Source organism: Trematomus bernacchii, unplaced genomic scaffold (assembly GCF_902827165.1).
Source record: "Trematomus bernacchii unplaced genomic scaffold, fTreBer1.1, whole genome shotgun sequence".
Taxonomy (NCBI): domain Eukaryota; kingdom Metazoa; phylum Chordata; class Actinopteri; order Perciformes; family Nototheniidae; genus Trematomus; species Trematomus bernacchii.
The window spans coordinates 1,735,837-1,752,294 of NW_022988097.1; the positions used below are offsets into that span (position 1 = coordinate 1,735,837).

A 16,458-nucleotide genomic window follows, 5' to 3' on the forward strand; every position below is an offset into this window, starting at 1 on the left:
CAACCTGAGGTGAATATGTCTGAATAATACGTATTCATTACTGTGAAAAACAATATTTTACAATTCAAGAAACATTGAAACAAAAAAACTATTTTATAAATGTTAGACAGCAATTTCATCTAATGTCTGCCAGAAAAAAATCGAGTAACCAGGCTTGTTGATCCTTTATCTCGTTGTACGCTTCATTATGATACCTGGTTGCCCAGTCGGTGGGTTGTATTTCAAGTACTGCACAGCAAGCGTTTAATTAGATCCCCGCCCTTCCATTCGGGCTGTCCTGTTCTATAAACAGGCGCACCGTCCTTGGTTAACACACGCGCTGATTGGCTGACACCCTTTCACGTTCGAGAGATTGTCAGTCAGCTGGGATCGAAGAGAATAACAGTTGCTTGTTTTTATCTGTTGGGAATTTTGAACCTGGCACATTTTGTCATTGTAACACTTTTTGCCATTGCAAACCTTCCCATTCATCATATTACAGAGAGGACAACCAGAATGTAATGTTGTTATTGCACACCTTTTGCGACGATAGGTAAGTACGCTAACATTAGCTGATGTTCAATTGGTTATTTAGCAAGCGAGCTAGGTAGCTAGCGTTCGATATTGCAGTTGGCTAACAAGTCAAACCGCACAGCAGTTTTAGAATATTCACTGCTTCTTACTTGTATTTTATATATCGTTCTGTTTTAAAGCATGTAACAGTAACTTATGTTGCCTTCTTAGTTCAGCTTACTGCTAGCTCAGTTGGTTAGCTACAGTCACTAAGCTACCCTTGCACCTATTTGTCTCCAAGGTGACGGTGGATGTTGCTGCTATCACCCTGGGTCTCCCTCCGCCTGCTTTTTTCCGGCTCCCGTCGCCCGGTGCCCTGTTCTTCTGCCCAGGGTACCGTGTTGTGGATGACAGTGCTCCGTGCCTGTGCTGGTGCCGATGCTAGAAGCGTGGAAAACATAACGGCGTGGGTCGGAGAGGAGATGTCAGAGCGGGGATGCCTCGTCTTGGACACAGTGTTGTAGTCGAGGGAGATCTTGACTGTATACCTACCTCTCTGACTTCGCGTATAGACTCCAACTTTTCAGCCTCGCTAGCAGTGACACATATATGGATGGTGGGGTCGCAGCATGCCCACCCCTTCAACTACCATTACACCACTGGCTGGAGGGAGTAGCAGCACCGGAGGAGGAGAAGGGGAAGAGGGGCCCATGTCGGCCGCCCTCACCTCTTCTTCTCTCGGCTCCTCTTTCCGGTTCGTCCCGGCATTCTGCCTGGGCGTGGTGGCGGCGGTAGTGTTTCAACTGGCATGGGGAGGCCTGTCTCTCACATCCTTCTTCCTCAAGTTGTTCATATATGTGTCCTTCGCCCTGCTGTGCTTCCTGGCTGGGAGTTTTGTTCTGCTGGTCAGGAAGAGTCCTCTCAAAGTCAGCTGCTTCAACAGGAGCAGGAGGCAGTCTGCTGCACGGCTGGAGTTCTTCGACAAGCTGATGGTAAGAGCCTGGCAGTCTACACGCATTCATTAAACTGTTGATAATGCACTCTTTCTCTATTAGGCTCAGTCTTATATAATTAGAGTCAAAGATTCATAGGCTTTATTGGCATATGCACAATAGCCACCAGCCTCGTCTGACACTAAAACATACAATATACTTTAAACACACACACAAAAAGACACAACATAGTGCAAATGACACAATGCTCGAATAAGTATACTATGTATATAATAAGATAAAACAGAATACAAACAAATATTATGAGTTCGAATTAAATACTGCTTATTGTAATAGTTAATCAAATGTGGACTGTAAACAGATATTAGCATTATTAATTATAACCAAATGCTGGAATCCATTGATGGATGGAAAACTGTCAATCTCCAAAGCAGTAATTGCAATTTTGGTGTAATGCTTTTCAACCATCGATTTAGAGTCCTATTCGAAGTCATAAAAGAGATAATTTAATTTACAACTTTAATTACAACCATTCAACTTGTATCATTGACTATTCAAATGCAATTACAGCCACCTCTACTTCAATTGTGACATGTTATAATATTAAGAAGCCAATATCTACACTTGTTCTTTCTGGCAGTTATCATACATAGAATTCCAGATATATAACATTCACTTAAGACTGGTAAAAAAGAAAAGTATTGACATCTTAGCCTCAAAATGGTACTAGATTGAATGTAATAACAGAAGTGCATTTCAGATAATTAAATTACAATTTTAACTTAATATCTCACTAGTACAAATTATGACTTGGATATCTTCATTTCCTTTGATAACTTTACATTTTATAACAGCCCTTGTAGTTATCGTTAATATTCTAATTATGTATCAGAAATGCACATGTTTATATGAAATGGGAAAGGACATTTCCACCAGTCACAACCCCAAAAAAAACGATCTTTATTTAAAAACATCCCGACAGGTCAAAGTAACCTGTTGACGTGTCAAAATGACATTTCCACAGGGGAAACAAAATTGCTGCTAATTATAAAGGTCAAATAGGTCGCCACATTTCAAATACAATTACAGAGATCTAGTATTTTTTAAACAAAATTGTAACTAGTGGAGAAATCATTTTGTAATAGTAGCAACTATGTTTGAGATATCTTTAATTTATTTTGTTATATCAGATATCATAATAAGGAATTGTAGATATCTTCAATGACCTACATACATATCTGAAATGAAGGTAACTTGGTTAACTTAATGTTCGAAAGGCAATTGTTAGTCTGAAACTAAAATCTAATTTCCTCTAGTCACAACCCTTTTTCAACATGTTGAAATTCAATTGTAGATATCCTTAATTTGTTATTCTTACCAATAAAAAAGAAAGATCCTAATATCTTTAAGTGAATTAAAGATATCAGTAAATCACTTTTCATTAGTTATGTCATTCTAAATGGGAAAATATTTGTAACCTGTAAAAATAGTTTTCCAGCTATCTTTAATTAACATACCGACATGTTAAAATAACCTTTTGATCTTTAATTGCATTTAACATATCTAAAATACAATTGCAAATACTGAAGATGTAATCTATACCAATGACAATGACAGTATAAGTACATACCCAATATTAGTAGGTCATTTTGACTACGTATACAAAATGTAATTGTTGATATCGGAATTGGGAAATCACATTTTTCACTAGTCACAACCCTCTTTCCTCGTTTATTATATTGTACATATATGTAATAATTCTTCTAACAAATGAAAAAGGACTAACTATGACTATTTGTAGTGTTATTTCATAATGTCAAACACATTTTGTCATGTCAAAATAGTTTTACAGCCATCTTTCATTAACATTCCCACATGTCAAAATGACCTTTTGATGTGTCGAAAATGACATTTCCACTAGTGAAAACAAAATTGCTGCTAATTATAATATTCAAAGGGCTCGCCAGACCTCTGCATCTAACCTTTACTTCAGTTACAGACACAGGTTGATATTTTGCTTTCATTTTTGCTCTCAAAGATTCATCCTTTCCCCGCTCGATTACACCCTTCCTCCTCCTCCCATCTTTCCCCCTCTCTCCTCTTCTCTCTTCCCTTTGGATCCTCACTGTTCTTCTATAATAAATGAGATGGAGTCATGCATGCTGCTGGATTTAGACACACTTTAACACACACACAAACATGCACGCACACACAGATGCAGGCTGATTTTTATTCTGCTGTTGTGTCCTTGCTGCCTGCTGGTTGGTGGCTCGCCTTAATGGGCAGCCACAACCCAGCGGCTGCCTTTCAGCTTCGATTAGTTATTGATGTTGACAGCGGAGGAGTATGGTCACAAGCATTCGTCTGGTCCACATGTTGTATACACTGTGATACATTTTGGCTGCCTGCCTTCTTTTTTTTAGAATTTTAAGGCTTTTAGAGTCGTGCCGTGATGACGTATTTTTGTAAGCCAAAACGGTTAGCATCGTAAGCACTTCCTTGACAAAACATTTTATTTTTCCATTGGATCTTGGAATATTGCAGAAAATAGGCTCAAAGACACATTTTGTTCAGCAGGATAATGTCCACATCTTAATCCACTTTGTGATTTTGTAAAAGTAAATAAAAATGCTAACGTTAGGCTAAAAAAGAACTACACGGCCACATGGCTTCACTTCACCACCGCTAAGCTAAAGGCGGCTAATGTTCTTATCCACTTGTTAGCAACTGTTGTTTTTATGACACATAGAATCTGACATTCACGAAGAGGTTACATACTGACGTATTTTATGTCGTAGAACAAGACGTTAAAATCTCTTAGATTCTGTTAACCAAAGACCTTATTTCAGGCATCTTACCAAAAACACCTTAAAAGAAAGTTGACTTCTAAACAAGGGAACTGCAAGTGCTAAAAAATGTTATCCTATCTTTTACTTGCTGTGTTTTATGCCTTTTATTCTACATTTTATAGTTGTATTGTGTATTGTGTACTGTATGTAAAGCACTTTGTACATTCGTGTTGAGAAGGGTGCTATATAAATAAAGTTTTACTTACTTACTAAAATGCTAACTCATTTCCTGGTTTAAGGACTCATTCCTGACACACAGCTGTCCATCTTCTCTTTCTCCTTTGCCCAATATTTCCTTTTTGTCCCTGCTTTAATCAACTTCTGTGATATGATAATTGATGTGATCTTGTTGTATTTCAGGCCCGTTTTTTGGTGCCGGTTCAGGAGTCCAGCCAGAGCAGGAGGGTGGTGGTGTCACACAATGTGGACAAAGCCCTGAAGGAAGGTAATTCATCACTTTAAAGATATTTTTCTTATGTGTTTTATGACCATTTTATGGCCATGTTAATGCAAATGCAGTTGAACATTTGTCATGAGATTTTTGCCGGAGCTACAGATTTTAAATCATTGTATAAAAGTATTCTGTGGACACTAAAGAAACAATTGAAATATGGAAACATAAAAACATCTACTGCACATGTTTTCCATTTGGGCTGTTATGGCCAAATCTCTTTTTGCCATTTTTCTTATGTTTTACAGAGCAAGTACAAAGAATAAAGTACATCAACGTCAAAGTCAGGATTCTCAAATTGGATCATATTAGATATTTTAAGAAATTAAACGTGGCATTTGTTGAAAGCTTCATGATAACTGCTCACGCTATAACACAAAAAAGACAACGTTTGAGTTTTGGTCTCTCTGAATCCACTTCTTATCTGTATCTAATACACTAGTTTTTATCTATTATTTGAGTGTCTGAATCAGGAAAATGCGATTACTCGCAATAATCAAGACAATGTTAATGTTGTAAATTCCGTTCTGCTTTTGAGTATGTACTTACAAAAAAAAAAAAAAGGAAATAATTTGCAACATTCTCCTTTAACTGAATTAACTTGAACAAAGATGCACCAATAAAAAAAAAGTAAAATAATGATATAAGTTATATTTTAAAGTGCAGTTTTTTCCTGTTTATTTTTTTCTAAACTGAGTCCAGCATCAGGAGTGGAGTGCACCAGCTGGGCGTAAAAAAGTAGGTCTTAACTCTAACGTCGGGCTTAGCTATGTCCGACTTAGTGATTTGAATTCACACCGAGTGCTCCAAGCCTGACTAGTCACGGTCGTAGCTGCGCCTAGTCTTAAGATGCGCGTCCACGTCAATGCACGTGAAACAGTAATTGTTGCCAAGCAACACACGTAATCAGCACCTGCAAGGTTGGGGAGAGCGCAGCGTTTCTGTCTGATCCATGCTGGAGTTGAGGGGAGATCTCCTCGATTAATTCTAAAAGGGCTTGTCTACCGAAACGAAACCTCTATCAGCTCACTGTCCGAATAGATGTCCAGTGGGTTTGTTCGATCACGGACGACTCTCTCGTCTTAATGCCCTTTCGTTGTTAAACCTGTAAACAAGACTCACTGCCATCGTTATTTCCCTTCTTGCCTGTTTTACGTTACTATGGATACTAGTCTGTCTTTCTGATTTACGCCTGCTCCATACTAGGCGTAAAAGTTACACCCAGGCGCAACGTATACAGGGCTTACTGTAAATCTAAGTGGTGCACTAGGCATAACTTTAGTTTGGTCTTAACCTTTGGTTCTACGTCGGACGTAGAGTTACGCCCAGTCTTACGCCCAGCTGATGCACTCCACTCCTGACGACTTGAGATCACTTGAGAAATCAAACTTCAAGTAAAATGACATGTACTGCTCATACTTAAAAAAACAAGAAAACATTTATATGTTCTTGTGTACAAGGTTTAATGTTTGAATTTAGGTCTTTCGAAACCCACTTCTTCTATGCTGTCTATTACACTGTTGTTCCTTTCTATCATTTTGATAGAACTAAAGAAATACAAACATTTTTAGGGCTGCAGGAAATTAGGAAAATATGCTAAATGGGCTAAAGTTGTTGACATCTGCATTTACACAACTACTAGTGTTAAATAAACATTTGTGCAGCTTTAGTAAACTTCTCAAACACAATAGTATGCTTTTTGAATAATAAAAACAATTAAAGGGAATTCTTTACAACATTCTTTTATTGACAAAATTAAACCTTGAACTGAATACACAAAACACCAATACGAAATATATCTATTAATCTGTCAATTAACAAAAAGCACATGAAATACATGAATTGATCTGAGTGCAGCATTTAAATGAATTAAAAAAAGGCAGAAGTTGAATAAATAAACATTTATGAGATAACACAAGATTAATACAAATACAAACGAAGATAAAATCCAGATATTCTAACCAAAATAAAAATCAAATGGAGTTTTTGTTTTTCTATTTTCCTCAAAAACCAGTTTTGCTTTCAAAGTGTCCTAGCTGACTTTCATGAAAAGTTTGTGAAACTGTTGGAGACTCTTAACTTCTGTTTTTTGGGAAAACTGCTGACGGATTGAGCTCTGTTTGTGTCAGTCATCCCTCTCATAGTGGATTACAACAGTTCAATGTACACACGCAAACACACAGATACACACATGCACACACACACATTATGTCTGGCTGCCAAGTGACGGATGGTTCCAGGATTTACACCCAGGGTGTGTATTTACATGTGCTCCTCCCGTGTGTTTTATAAAGGTCTTTGTTTGTATTGTGGTGCCAGTTTATCATGATATTATTAGGTTCACAGACAACACCTGCTGTTTCAATTATTGTGATAAACAGATTAGATTGGTGCTCTATATATGGATTTACATCAAGCACCCTAGTTCATGGCATTAGCTTAGCAGGGGACCTATCATAAGGCTTGTTTGGTGATGGCAAAAATCATAACTGATTATTTTGGTCAATATTTAGATGAGGTTTATTTACCAGGAACATGTTTGAATGCTTCCAAAATTAATACCTCAGAGCAAAATTCAAATTCAAACTTTATTTATAAAGCCCATTATGACAAAATGCATTTGTCTCAAAGGGCTTTACAGATCAACACACATGATTGTCAATTTAAAGGAAACCTATCATGCTATATTTAAATTATATATTGTAAGGCCATACCTATATAAGGTATATTTATACGTTTCTGTTTTCGAAATACCATGCATTTTAGCCATGCCTCATTTCGCTCTGTGTTGTTTGCTGTCTACGGGTCTGATTTTGTGAGCTGCAGCTGACCACGCCCCCCTGCAGGAGAGGGGAGCCGCTCTGATCAGCTGCTGGGCTGTCAGAAGAGGGGGAGAAAAAGAGATCTCCGTCCTCCGTGTTTTATTATAGCCTATATAGAGTCGTTATTCATTTGTCTTAAAGCTCAATAAATAACAAAGAAGACCTTTGACCGGCACTTTTCTAATTTTGTCCGGAAGATTTAAACTTTAACGGACATCTTGACCGGCGAAAGAAACTGAAACTGAAACTCTGCCGCACGGTCCCCTCGTTCTTTGGAAGAGGCGGAGAGGTGGGTGTTTGTCATCTGCTGGTGGACTAACCGGAGAGAATTACAGTGCTTGCCTCGACGGGGAGGGATTGCATTGAATTAAAGCAGCGGGAGCAAACGCTTGCCTCGGGGAGGGAGAAAGAAAGCCACAGCGGAGAATAAACAGAAGGGTAACCATGGTAACCAAGTCTTCTTCGCTGCTTTTGTGGCAGACTACAGCGCCACTTACAGGCCTGGCATATGTACTACAGCGTCTCCACCGCTTTCGAGCGGCAATGGCCGGCCGTGGCCCAACCCCACATTCCCCTGATAGGTGGAGAGTTGGCCCAATAGCCGTAGCGCCACTTTCCTGACGTCAGTAAAGTGTTCAAATCTGGATCAGTTTTTATCAGATCCGTTGCAGCCCCTTTTTTAGAGATTTGGGTATGGAGGAAAATAGAGGGTTGTGTTTTCTGACACTTGGTGAGTTCCCTGGAACACTGGGGACACATATTCATGTATAAAAGACGTACAAAAGTGCATTTTGCATGATAGGTCCCCTTTAAAAAGATAGAAGGAATATATAATTAAAATAGAATTTAAAAAAAAAAAAAAAAATGAAATAGAGTAAAATAAGCAGCTGTATCTCTGAAGAACACTGTTCTCTAGTTAACAATTACATGTTAAGCTCATTAGTAACAGAGATTAGAAAGTCAGAAAATAGTGAAAGATGTCCATCTTTTAAAGATAATGAATTTATTATCATATTAAACAAAGAAAAGAAAGGACATCTCCATGAATGAGAGGCTGGAAACAGTTTTTTGTTCCCTTTTTTCTAATGAAAATGTAGATAAACAATGAATCAATTATGAAAATAGTGTGATTATCTTTCTGCCGATAGACTTATCTATTAGTAGACTTATAGTGGGGGTAGATTTGCTCATTTACCAGTCAGAGGGTCATTGGTTCTATCCCACCCCCTGCAGTTAACATGTCTAATGGCGCGTTTCCACTGCAGGACCTAGCACGGCTTAGTACGGTATGGTTAGGCCTTGATAGGCCAGGCTCACTTTATGCTGCGTTTCCATTACAGTTTACCAACTGGGGTAGTAACTATAGTAACGCAGTGTAGGCGGGGCGACCGGCTGTTCGGCCGGCGGAGCGAAGCTGCGTAAAACTGCTGTAACGTCATCTTCAATGCGAACCACAAAACCAAAACATCAGCCGTTAGCTGTTAGCACTCACAGCTCACAGCTCCTCATATCTATTCAGAAACTAGACAAAAGTTAAACGAGTACAAACCACAGACTGTCTGTGTCATGGCGAATACAGTCGCTGCTTTATTTATGTCTGTAGGCCGTTGTTGTGAGTGTGGACGGAGCATATACAACGTTAGCTTAGCCTGATCGATCTGATCTCCATTCAGAAAACACGCATTTTAAAAGGTTTTTCGCCTGCCGTCTGTCTGCAGACCGGTATCAGTATGTTGTTACTTCGGCATCATTTTGAAACGTGGATTACAATTAAATCACGATAAAATATGTTCATTTTGTTGTAGTTGTAGCCCCCTTGCCAGCGATTCTCTCTGACCATTCAGCAGTCGAGAGTGTTTACGTCACTAGTTTAGCATATTCAGCCCGGTTGTTGGCCTGGTAAGAACCTCGATTTTGGAGGGCCAGAAAAAAGGTGAAAAAGTAGCCCTGAGCCAGAACTACCCCTAGTGGAAATGCAAAAAAAAACGGGCCTGGTTTGGCCTGGCCCGCTTAAACCGTGCTACGTACTGCAGTGGAAAAGCGACATAAATGTCCTTGGGCAAGATACTTAACCCAAATCGCTTCCGTAGGCATGTCTACACTAGTGAAGTGTGTGTGGGTCCCTTTAGTGTCCGGGGCTGGAGGCTACTCAGCAGACAGATCACCAGTCTATCACAGGACTCACGCATACACACTGATGAATACATGCTCACCTACAGACAATAGAGTGGTGCAGTGATGCCATGTTTTTGTAGGCCGACCTAGAAGTTAGCTTTGCAAGGGCTCACTTGACAAAAGGGATTACTTTATTATATTGCAGGAAATCAGTTTGTATTAACCACAAAACTTATTTTCAGACCAAAAACCTGTTAAACAAAAAACGTTGAACTGACGGTTTAAGGACTCCATAGAGACACCAGTGTACTTAACCTGCACGCCTTTGGACCGTGTGAGGAGGATAAAACCTACACAGGCAAAATGTGACTGTGCACACATCTTTTGTATGGTAAAAGGGCACCGACTGCATTCAGTAAACAGGAGATGATCTTAGCTCAGACCAGACTTAATAATCAGATCATTAAAGACTTACGATAACCTTAGTCTCCAATGCAATTCCACATCCACCATGTCCTCTCTTTGGTTATCGCTGTCAAGATGTTAAGATCACTTTACAGTACATACAGTTATAAAGCCTAAAACGTACCGGATCAAAATAGGGCTGATTGATTTGACTCACAAATTTGATGGAGTTCTACTTCAGTTATGATTCAAAGAGAGGGACATACCACATTTCTTTCTTCAAAGCAAAACTGAATTACTGACACAAGTGTTGATTGAGATTGCGCCATAGACATTCCTCTTTAATGCATAAATAGTGCTGTGTAGAACGCTTTTAATACTCTGGTTGCAATTTCCTGTTGCACTGGTTTTGCTTCTTGTGCATGATTAAGCTAGTCTGAAATATAAGTAACATCTAACTGAATCCATGGAAAACAGCATGCAGAGATTTTGCTGAAGAGAAACTGAAGCCGTTTGTCAGAACTATACACGACTTTGTCAACTTTAATGTGAGAGGTCATCTGTCAGTGTGTCCTCATGTGTCAGCCAGCGTAGAAAAAAACATGGATAGATGGATGAAACTTCCTCTATATTTACAAATGGCTGCACCAGTGTTCAGCTGGGTTTTAGAGAAATTAAACCGGTTGCAATGCACACAGTGGGCAGTTCAGGGACCCTGGGAGATTAAAGCGTTACCAATAAAATAGAGCTCTTCTTGTTGAAAGCTTAAAATACAAAATTGGTAACGTAGGATTAGTTAGTCAACTACACTTGTTAAAATGATGATCGTTTTCTGTAGTAGAATATTAATTATTACATCATCAATGTATGGTCACAATCTGAAATGGTTTGTTGTTACAGCAAAAGGACAGTGCAGATAAAAGGAAAATAGTTGGGTAGATTGCCATTTAAAAAAAAAAAAAAAAAGAGGCAAGAACATGTTATTAAAAAAAAATACAGATGTAGCACCTAATTTTGCGCGTCCCTACCGCAGTGGGGCCGTGATCGGCACAGAGTCGATCCTCGCTGAAAGGAAAAACCCCCGCATGACGTAGTTAGTGAATACCTTTCAGACTTGATACGCCCCCTTGATAAATTATAATGAAACCAGCTGCAATGGATCATGGATCCACCAGGGGGAGCATTGATTAAAAAGCTGCCACACTGGAACTCATGTGAAATAAACAGCTGATAGATCTATCTCTGATTACTATAGCGGATCTTTGTTAAGATCCATATGTCATGGATAGGATCATATTCTGTGCTAAATAAGAGACATGTAATCATTTACAAAACATCACCATGTTTTTATTTAACAAAATAATGTTGTTTAATCCACGTTGGCGTTTACAAAGCTTCAACTACAAAAACAATCGGTTTGTTTTTTCATCAGGAAATGCATAATCATCATCCTCACGATCATTTAATACATTGGTCTTTATGATTGTTAGTTGAGGTAGACTTTATTCGAGGACAACCCTAATCTTTCCATAGTTGCAGATAAACATCAGACTACACTAATATGATCACTAATAATCTATTTGTAGAATTAGATTCCAGTGGTGGCTGTGTAGAATTGTTTCCCAATGTGATATAAACATTTAGAATACCTCCGTAGCTTTCTAAAGTCTGAAAGTCAAAATGTATTGAACAAAGATAGAAGAAATAATTTCCAAAATTAAACACGTTTCTATCTAACACACAATCTGCTTCACTCCACATTTGTTGCCAGTCATCCTTTTTTTTTTAAAACAACTTTCCACTGCTGTCAAAAATGTTTGCTTTTCCACACACAAAGGGAGGCACACACAACAGAGTTATATCCATTATGGAAAGTTGAATGAATAAAATTGAATTTAGTCATTAAATCGGACCAATTGCTTTGTTTAGTTTATATTTGTATTACTGGGAGGATGTCGTAAAAAAGCACATGCAAAGCTTCTTTCAAAAACCTCAATAGAGGCTTTGAAGGAAAAACAACAACACCTTCGGTAAAGCACTAATTACAAAACACACAAAATTCTATTCTATTTCTCTCTCCCTCTGTCTCTCCGCAGTGTTTGACTTTGCCTACAGAGACTACATCCTGTCCTGGTACATCCCTCTGAGTCACGATGAGGGCCAGTTATACTCCATGCTGTCGGAGGACTGGTGGCAGATGATTGGTCAGTTGAGAACCCGGCTGGCTGACATCGACGTCGTCAATGTGGTGTGTTACGACACCATCCGAATCCTGCACACACACTTCACTGACCTCAAGGCTGCATCTGCAAGGTACAAACACACGTACAATTGTAAAGAGTTGGGGTCTGAGTTAGGGTATGCAACATTAGTTACTGCTTCGGTGTTGCAAGGTGTTCATCAAGTAAACCCAAGTCTTTTACACTTCTGACTCACTGCTGAGTCACTGTTTAATGTCAGCGTGGTTTTTTATTTAAATGTAAAGAAAAACCATAATCAACCAACCGACCGACCGACCAACCAACCAACCAACCAACCAATCAACCAACCAACCAATCAATCACTTCAGTCTATTCAAAGTTAAAAATACAAGTTCTATCGTAATAAAAAAATATCTTTAATAAATGTATACAAACATAAGAATATAATGTAAAACTGTGCAATTTGAACATTACAAATACAAATATAGTATAACATAACAAAATAAATTATAGTAAAATGTGTAATAAAATATAAAATAAAAACACAAGAAGTTAAAGTAAGAATGTGCACATTGTGCTAACATTGATAACATTTTGTATTACAATACATAGAGTGGGGAATAAGTATTAATAAGAAGCTCTGTGAAACGGGCCCACACACTAAACCGACAGTATTTAAAATATATCCTACAGTTATTTAATTGGAGACGGTTCATGTATTACAAAAAAATAGCATTCATTTCATCAGTGTAAACATTGTAAAATAGGTTATGTATAATCAAAGAGACGTTCTTATGTGTGCAGAGAGGGTAAAATGATGGCAGTTCAGTACTGTCACTGTGTAAATAACATCAAAATGGTTTGCCTCCCTTTTTTCTCCAGACAGCAGCTGCCAGGTACACTCAGAGACTGTGATGATTCACACACTCTGCTTTCATTATCCTGGCGAGAGCGGCGAGACTTGTGATTTGATCACACTCTAGAGATAGAGATGTCTGGCCTCCCTCGGCTTTAATACTTTAGGAACAATGTAGCAGTAGTGTAGCGATTAAACTCCCAATGAATATATTGGCTCAGAGGCTGTGTTTGGCTCATCATTTTGACGCCAAGAGTCCATACTGAAGCTAGAGTTCTACAATGTTTAATAAAGAGAATAAAACAAACGATAAACTAAAGCGGGACCGTACAGCCAACAGTAATATCTGAGCAAAATTACCCACAAACCCCGACTTACAGGTGCCCTAGATACCATAAACCACACTGAGGTGACGATTACAGGAAGTTGTCAAACACGAAGGCCAGCTGTGTAAAGAATATTGATAATAAAAACAATAAACAAAGGCCAACTAAGCATTTTGGCTCAGTGTTGCAAATGTATTCAGAACCTTTACTTAAAGGGGACCTATCATGCAAAATGCACTTTTATACGTCTTTTATACATGAATATGTGTCCCCGGTGTGTCAGGGAACTCACCAAGTGTCAGAAAACACAACCCTCTCTCTTTTCCTCCATACCCAAATCTCTAAAAACGGGGCTGCAACGGAGCTGATACAGATTTGAAATTGTTCTGACGTCAGAAACGGGGAACTCCGCCTATATGGGCAACTCATAGGCTGTCGGAAAGCTAAATCTCCCCCAGTCACATCTGTGTTTTTGCCTGCTCTTGCCAGGATGTCTAAGGGAGTTAAACGTTGTGCTGTTGTTGGCTGCAAGAATCGGGACAAGGGACTGCATGCAATGCCATCCCTGGAAAAAGACAATAATCTGTGGCTGGACTTCATTTTCAAGGGACATGTGCCAGAAGACTCCGGCAGATTTCTGCTTGTGTGTTCTAAACATTTTACCACGGACATGTTTATGAACTAGATTTTTTTTCGCCGGTCAACATGTCCGTTAAAGTTTAAATCTTCCGGACAAAATTAGAAAAGTGCCGGTCAAAGGTCTTCTTTGTTATTTATTGAGCTTTAAAACAAATGAATAACGACTCTATATAATAATATAAGAATAATACACAGAGGACGGAGAGCCCAGCAGCTGATCTCCCTCTCCTGCAGGGGGGCGTGGTCAGCTGCAGCTCATTTGCATTAAAGCTACGACACAGAATCAGCCCTTGCAAAAACAGGGCTGGAAAAGAGCAAATAGAGCGAAATGAGGCATGGCTAAAATGCATGATCTGTTTGGTATTTTGAAAAAAAAACTTCACAGACATGTTTTATATAGGTATGGCCCTACAATATATTTTTCAAATATAGCATGATAGGTCCACTTTAAATTAAATTACCAATGTGACAACTACATGTAAAAATACTATTATTACATGTAAAAGTCCTGAATAAAAAATAGTAGTAGCAGCATGTCAAAACAGCATTGTACAATGCAGCCATTCATACAAATACCATATTTATACCAACAGAAAAAACAAGATGCATTTAGGAGACACATTCTCATAATGTGTGTGTTATAATAGTTCCTCTTACTAAATCAGATGTAATTGGTATTCCTTTTCGCCTCAAAATTAACCATTTCTCAAATGTTTCTTCAAACTGTGATTTTTCTCTGTGATGTGTCAGTTTTGACATTATATGAATGTCCTTACCTTGCACCATTTCCTAGTGATAGATTTTTTTCCAGCTTTTAACATTTTGACAAGATATATTTTCCTAATTAGGGTATTTTTTCTGTAAAATTACCCAGATGGAGTATTAGAGTAGATTTAATTCATATGCACATCAAATCCTAGTATCCTTTGCGAAACCCAATGTATTAATCTCCAGAACTTTATATAACATTTTGGACATTTCCAAAATATGTGTATGCGGTCCGCCTCCGGTGCTCCACATTCTGTCCTGAAGGACACATTTTCATTCAAGTATTTACTCTAAGTCTAACGTGTGATTAAAAAAATGTGATCAAATATTTCCAAGAGGACTGACTTCATATCAGCTAATGTATTTTAAGTATTAAAGAAAATCTATGGGTTTGGTCCCTCTGACTGTTATATGATTATATATAACTACATTAGATCAACGTTTTCAGACTTTTTCCTTTAATCTTGGATTTTTTGTGAGATATTTCATCAAGTTTAGAGGAAAAAATCTTCACTTTGTAGAACTCAAAGACATCTGAGATGTGATCCCATCTTATTGGGTTTTTGTAGTACATCAGAAGTAAAACATTTTTTTTAACTACTGGTTTCATCTTTAACAATGTGATACATTTAAAAGCGTGCAAATAATGCTTTGTGTATGATCTCAATCTTAAAAATGACTTTTAAGTCTAAAGCTGCCAAAAACATGAAGTAGAGTAAAAAATAATTTCTTCAGAGGTGCAGATAACTAGAAGTATGAAGTGGCATGAAATGGAAATACTCAAGTACCTCTTAAGAATTCTACTTAAGTACAGAGTGTGTCCTGTTCAGTTTTATTAGCACTCACAGTGAGATGTCACACCACTGAATATGAATAACAGTAGCAGTGTTATCTGCCAGAATACAGCTCTGTCTCTTTCTGCTTGTATCTCCATTTGAATGCGTGTGTGTGTCTCTCCCATGTGTGTGTATCCAGACCGGAGGAGTGCACTCGGCCGTTCCCTCTCCACCCCTGCTTGGTGAGTCCGGACTCTGAGCTGGCCTTCCTCCGCTGTGTAGCCAGAATCCTGCTGCTGTGTCTGCTGCCACAGAAGGATGCCAAGTCCCACACACTACGCTGCTGCCTCACAGAAGTCATCACTACTAAAGGTATTGGGAGTGTGTGTGCAAGTACGGCATATACTTTGTTAATAACAACGGAAAAACTAGAAATCTTGAAGAAAACCGTGCATGTTACTGATCCCATGCAGTTTGCTTTGAGGAGGAAGAGTAGAGGATGCCACAGTCACTTTAACTGACTTACTTTTTAAAATTAGTCTCATGCTAGACTTCTAATCCTATTGGCTGGATTCTTGATTTGGGTAACAAAAAGGACACAAAAGTGACAGTATGTGTAATTCTGTCTGACCAAGTAAGTGTCTACACTGCTTACCCACAAGGATGTGAGCTTTCACTATTATTTTTCATACTATACACAAATATGTTTCAGTGTAGGTGGGAAAATAAGACAAGTTTAAAGGAGGTGGACATATTACGTTCATTTTCAGGTTCATATTTGTATTTTGTGCCTCTACTGGGACAT

The 16,458-nt window shown here is 38.4% G+C and overlaps 1 protein-coding gene across 1 annotated transcript in view; it reads left to right on the top strand.

Moving 5' to 3' along the window:
- The first annotated feature begins 357 nt into the window (after positions 1–357).
- The window catches only part of snx25 (sorting nexin 25), a 33,648-nt gene continuing 17,547 nt past the window's right edge, over positions 358–16,458 (top strand). The window contains exons 1-5 of the mRNA XM_034121362.1: positions 358–532; positions 794–1,484; positions 4,655–4,739; positions 12,184–12,400; positions 15,853–16,025. Of these exons, the coding sequence (XP_033977253.1) occupies positions 1,122–1,484; positions 4,655–4,739; positions 12,184–12,400; positions 15,853–16,025 (838 nt within the window). The 5' untranslated portion in view covers positions 358–532; positions 794–1,121. The remainder of the gene's footprint in view (positions 533–793; positions 1,485–4,654; positions 4,740–12,183; positions 12,401–15,852; positions 16,026–16,458) is intronic.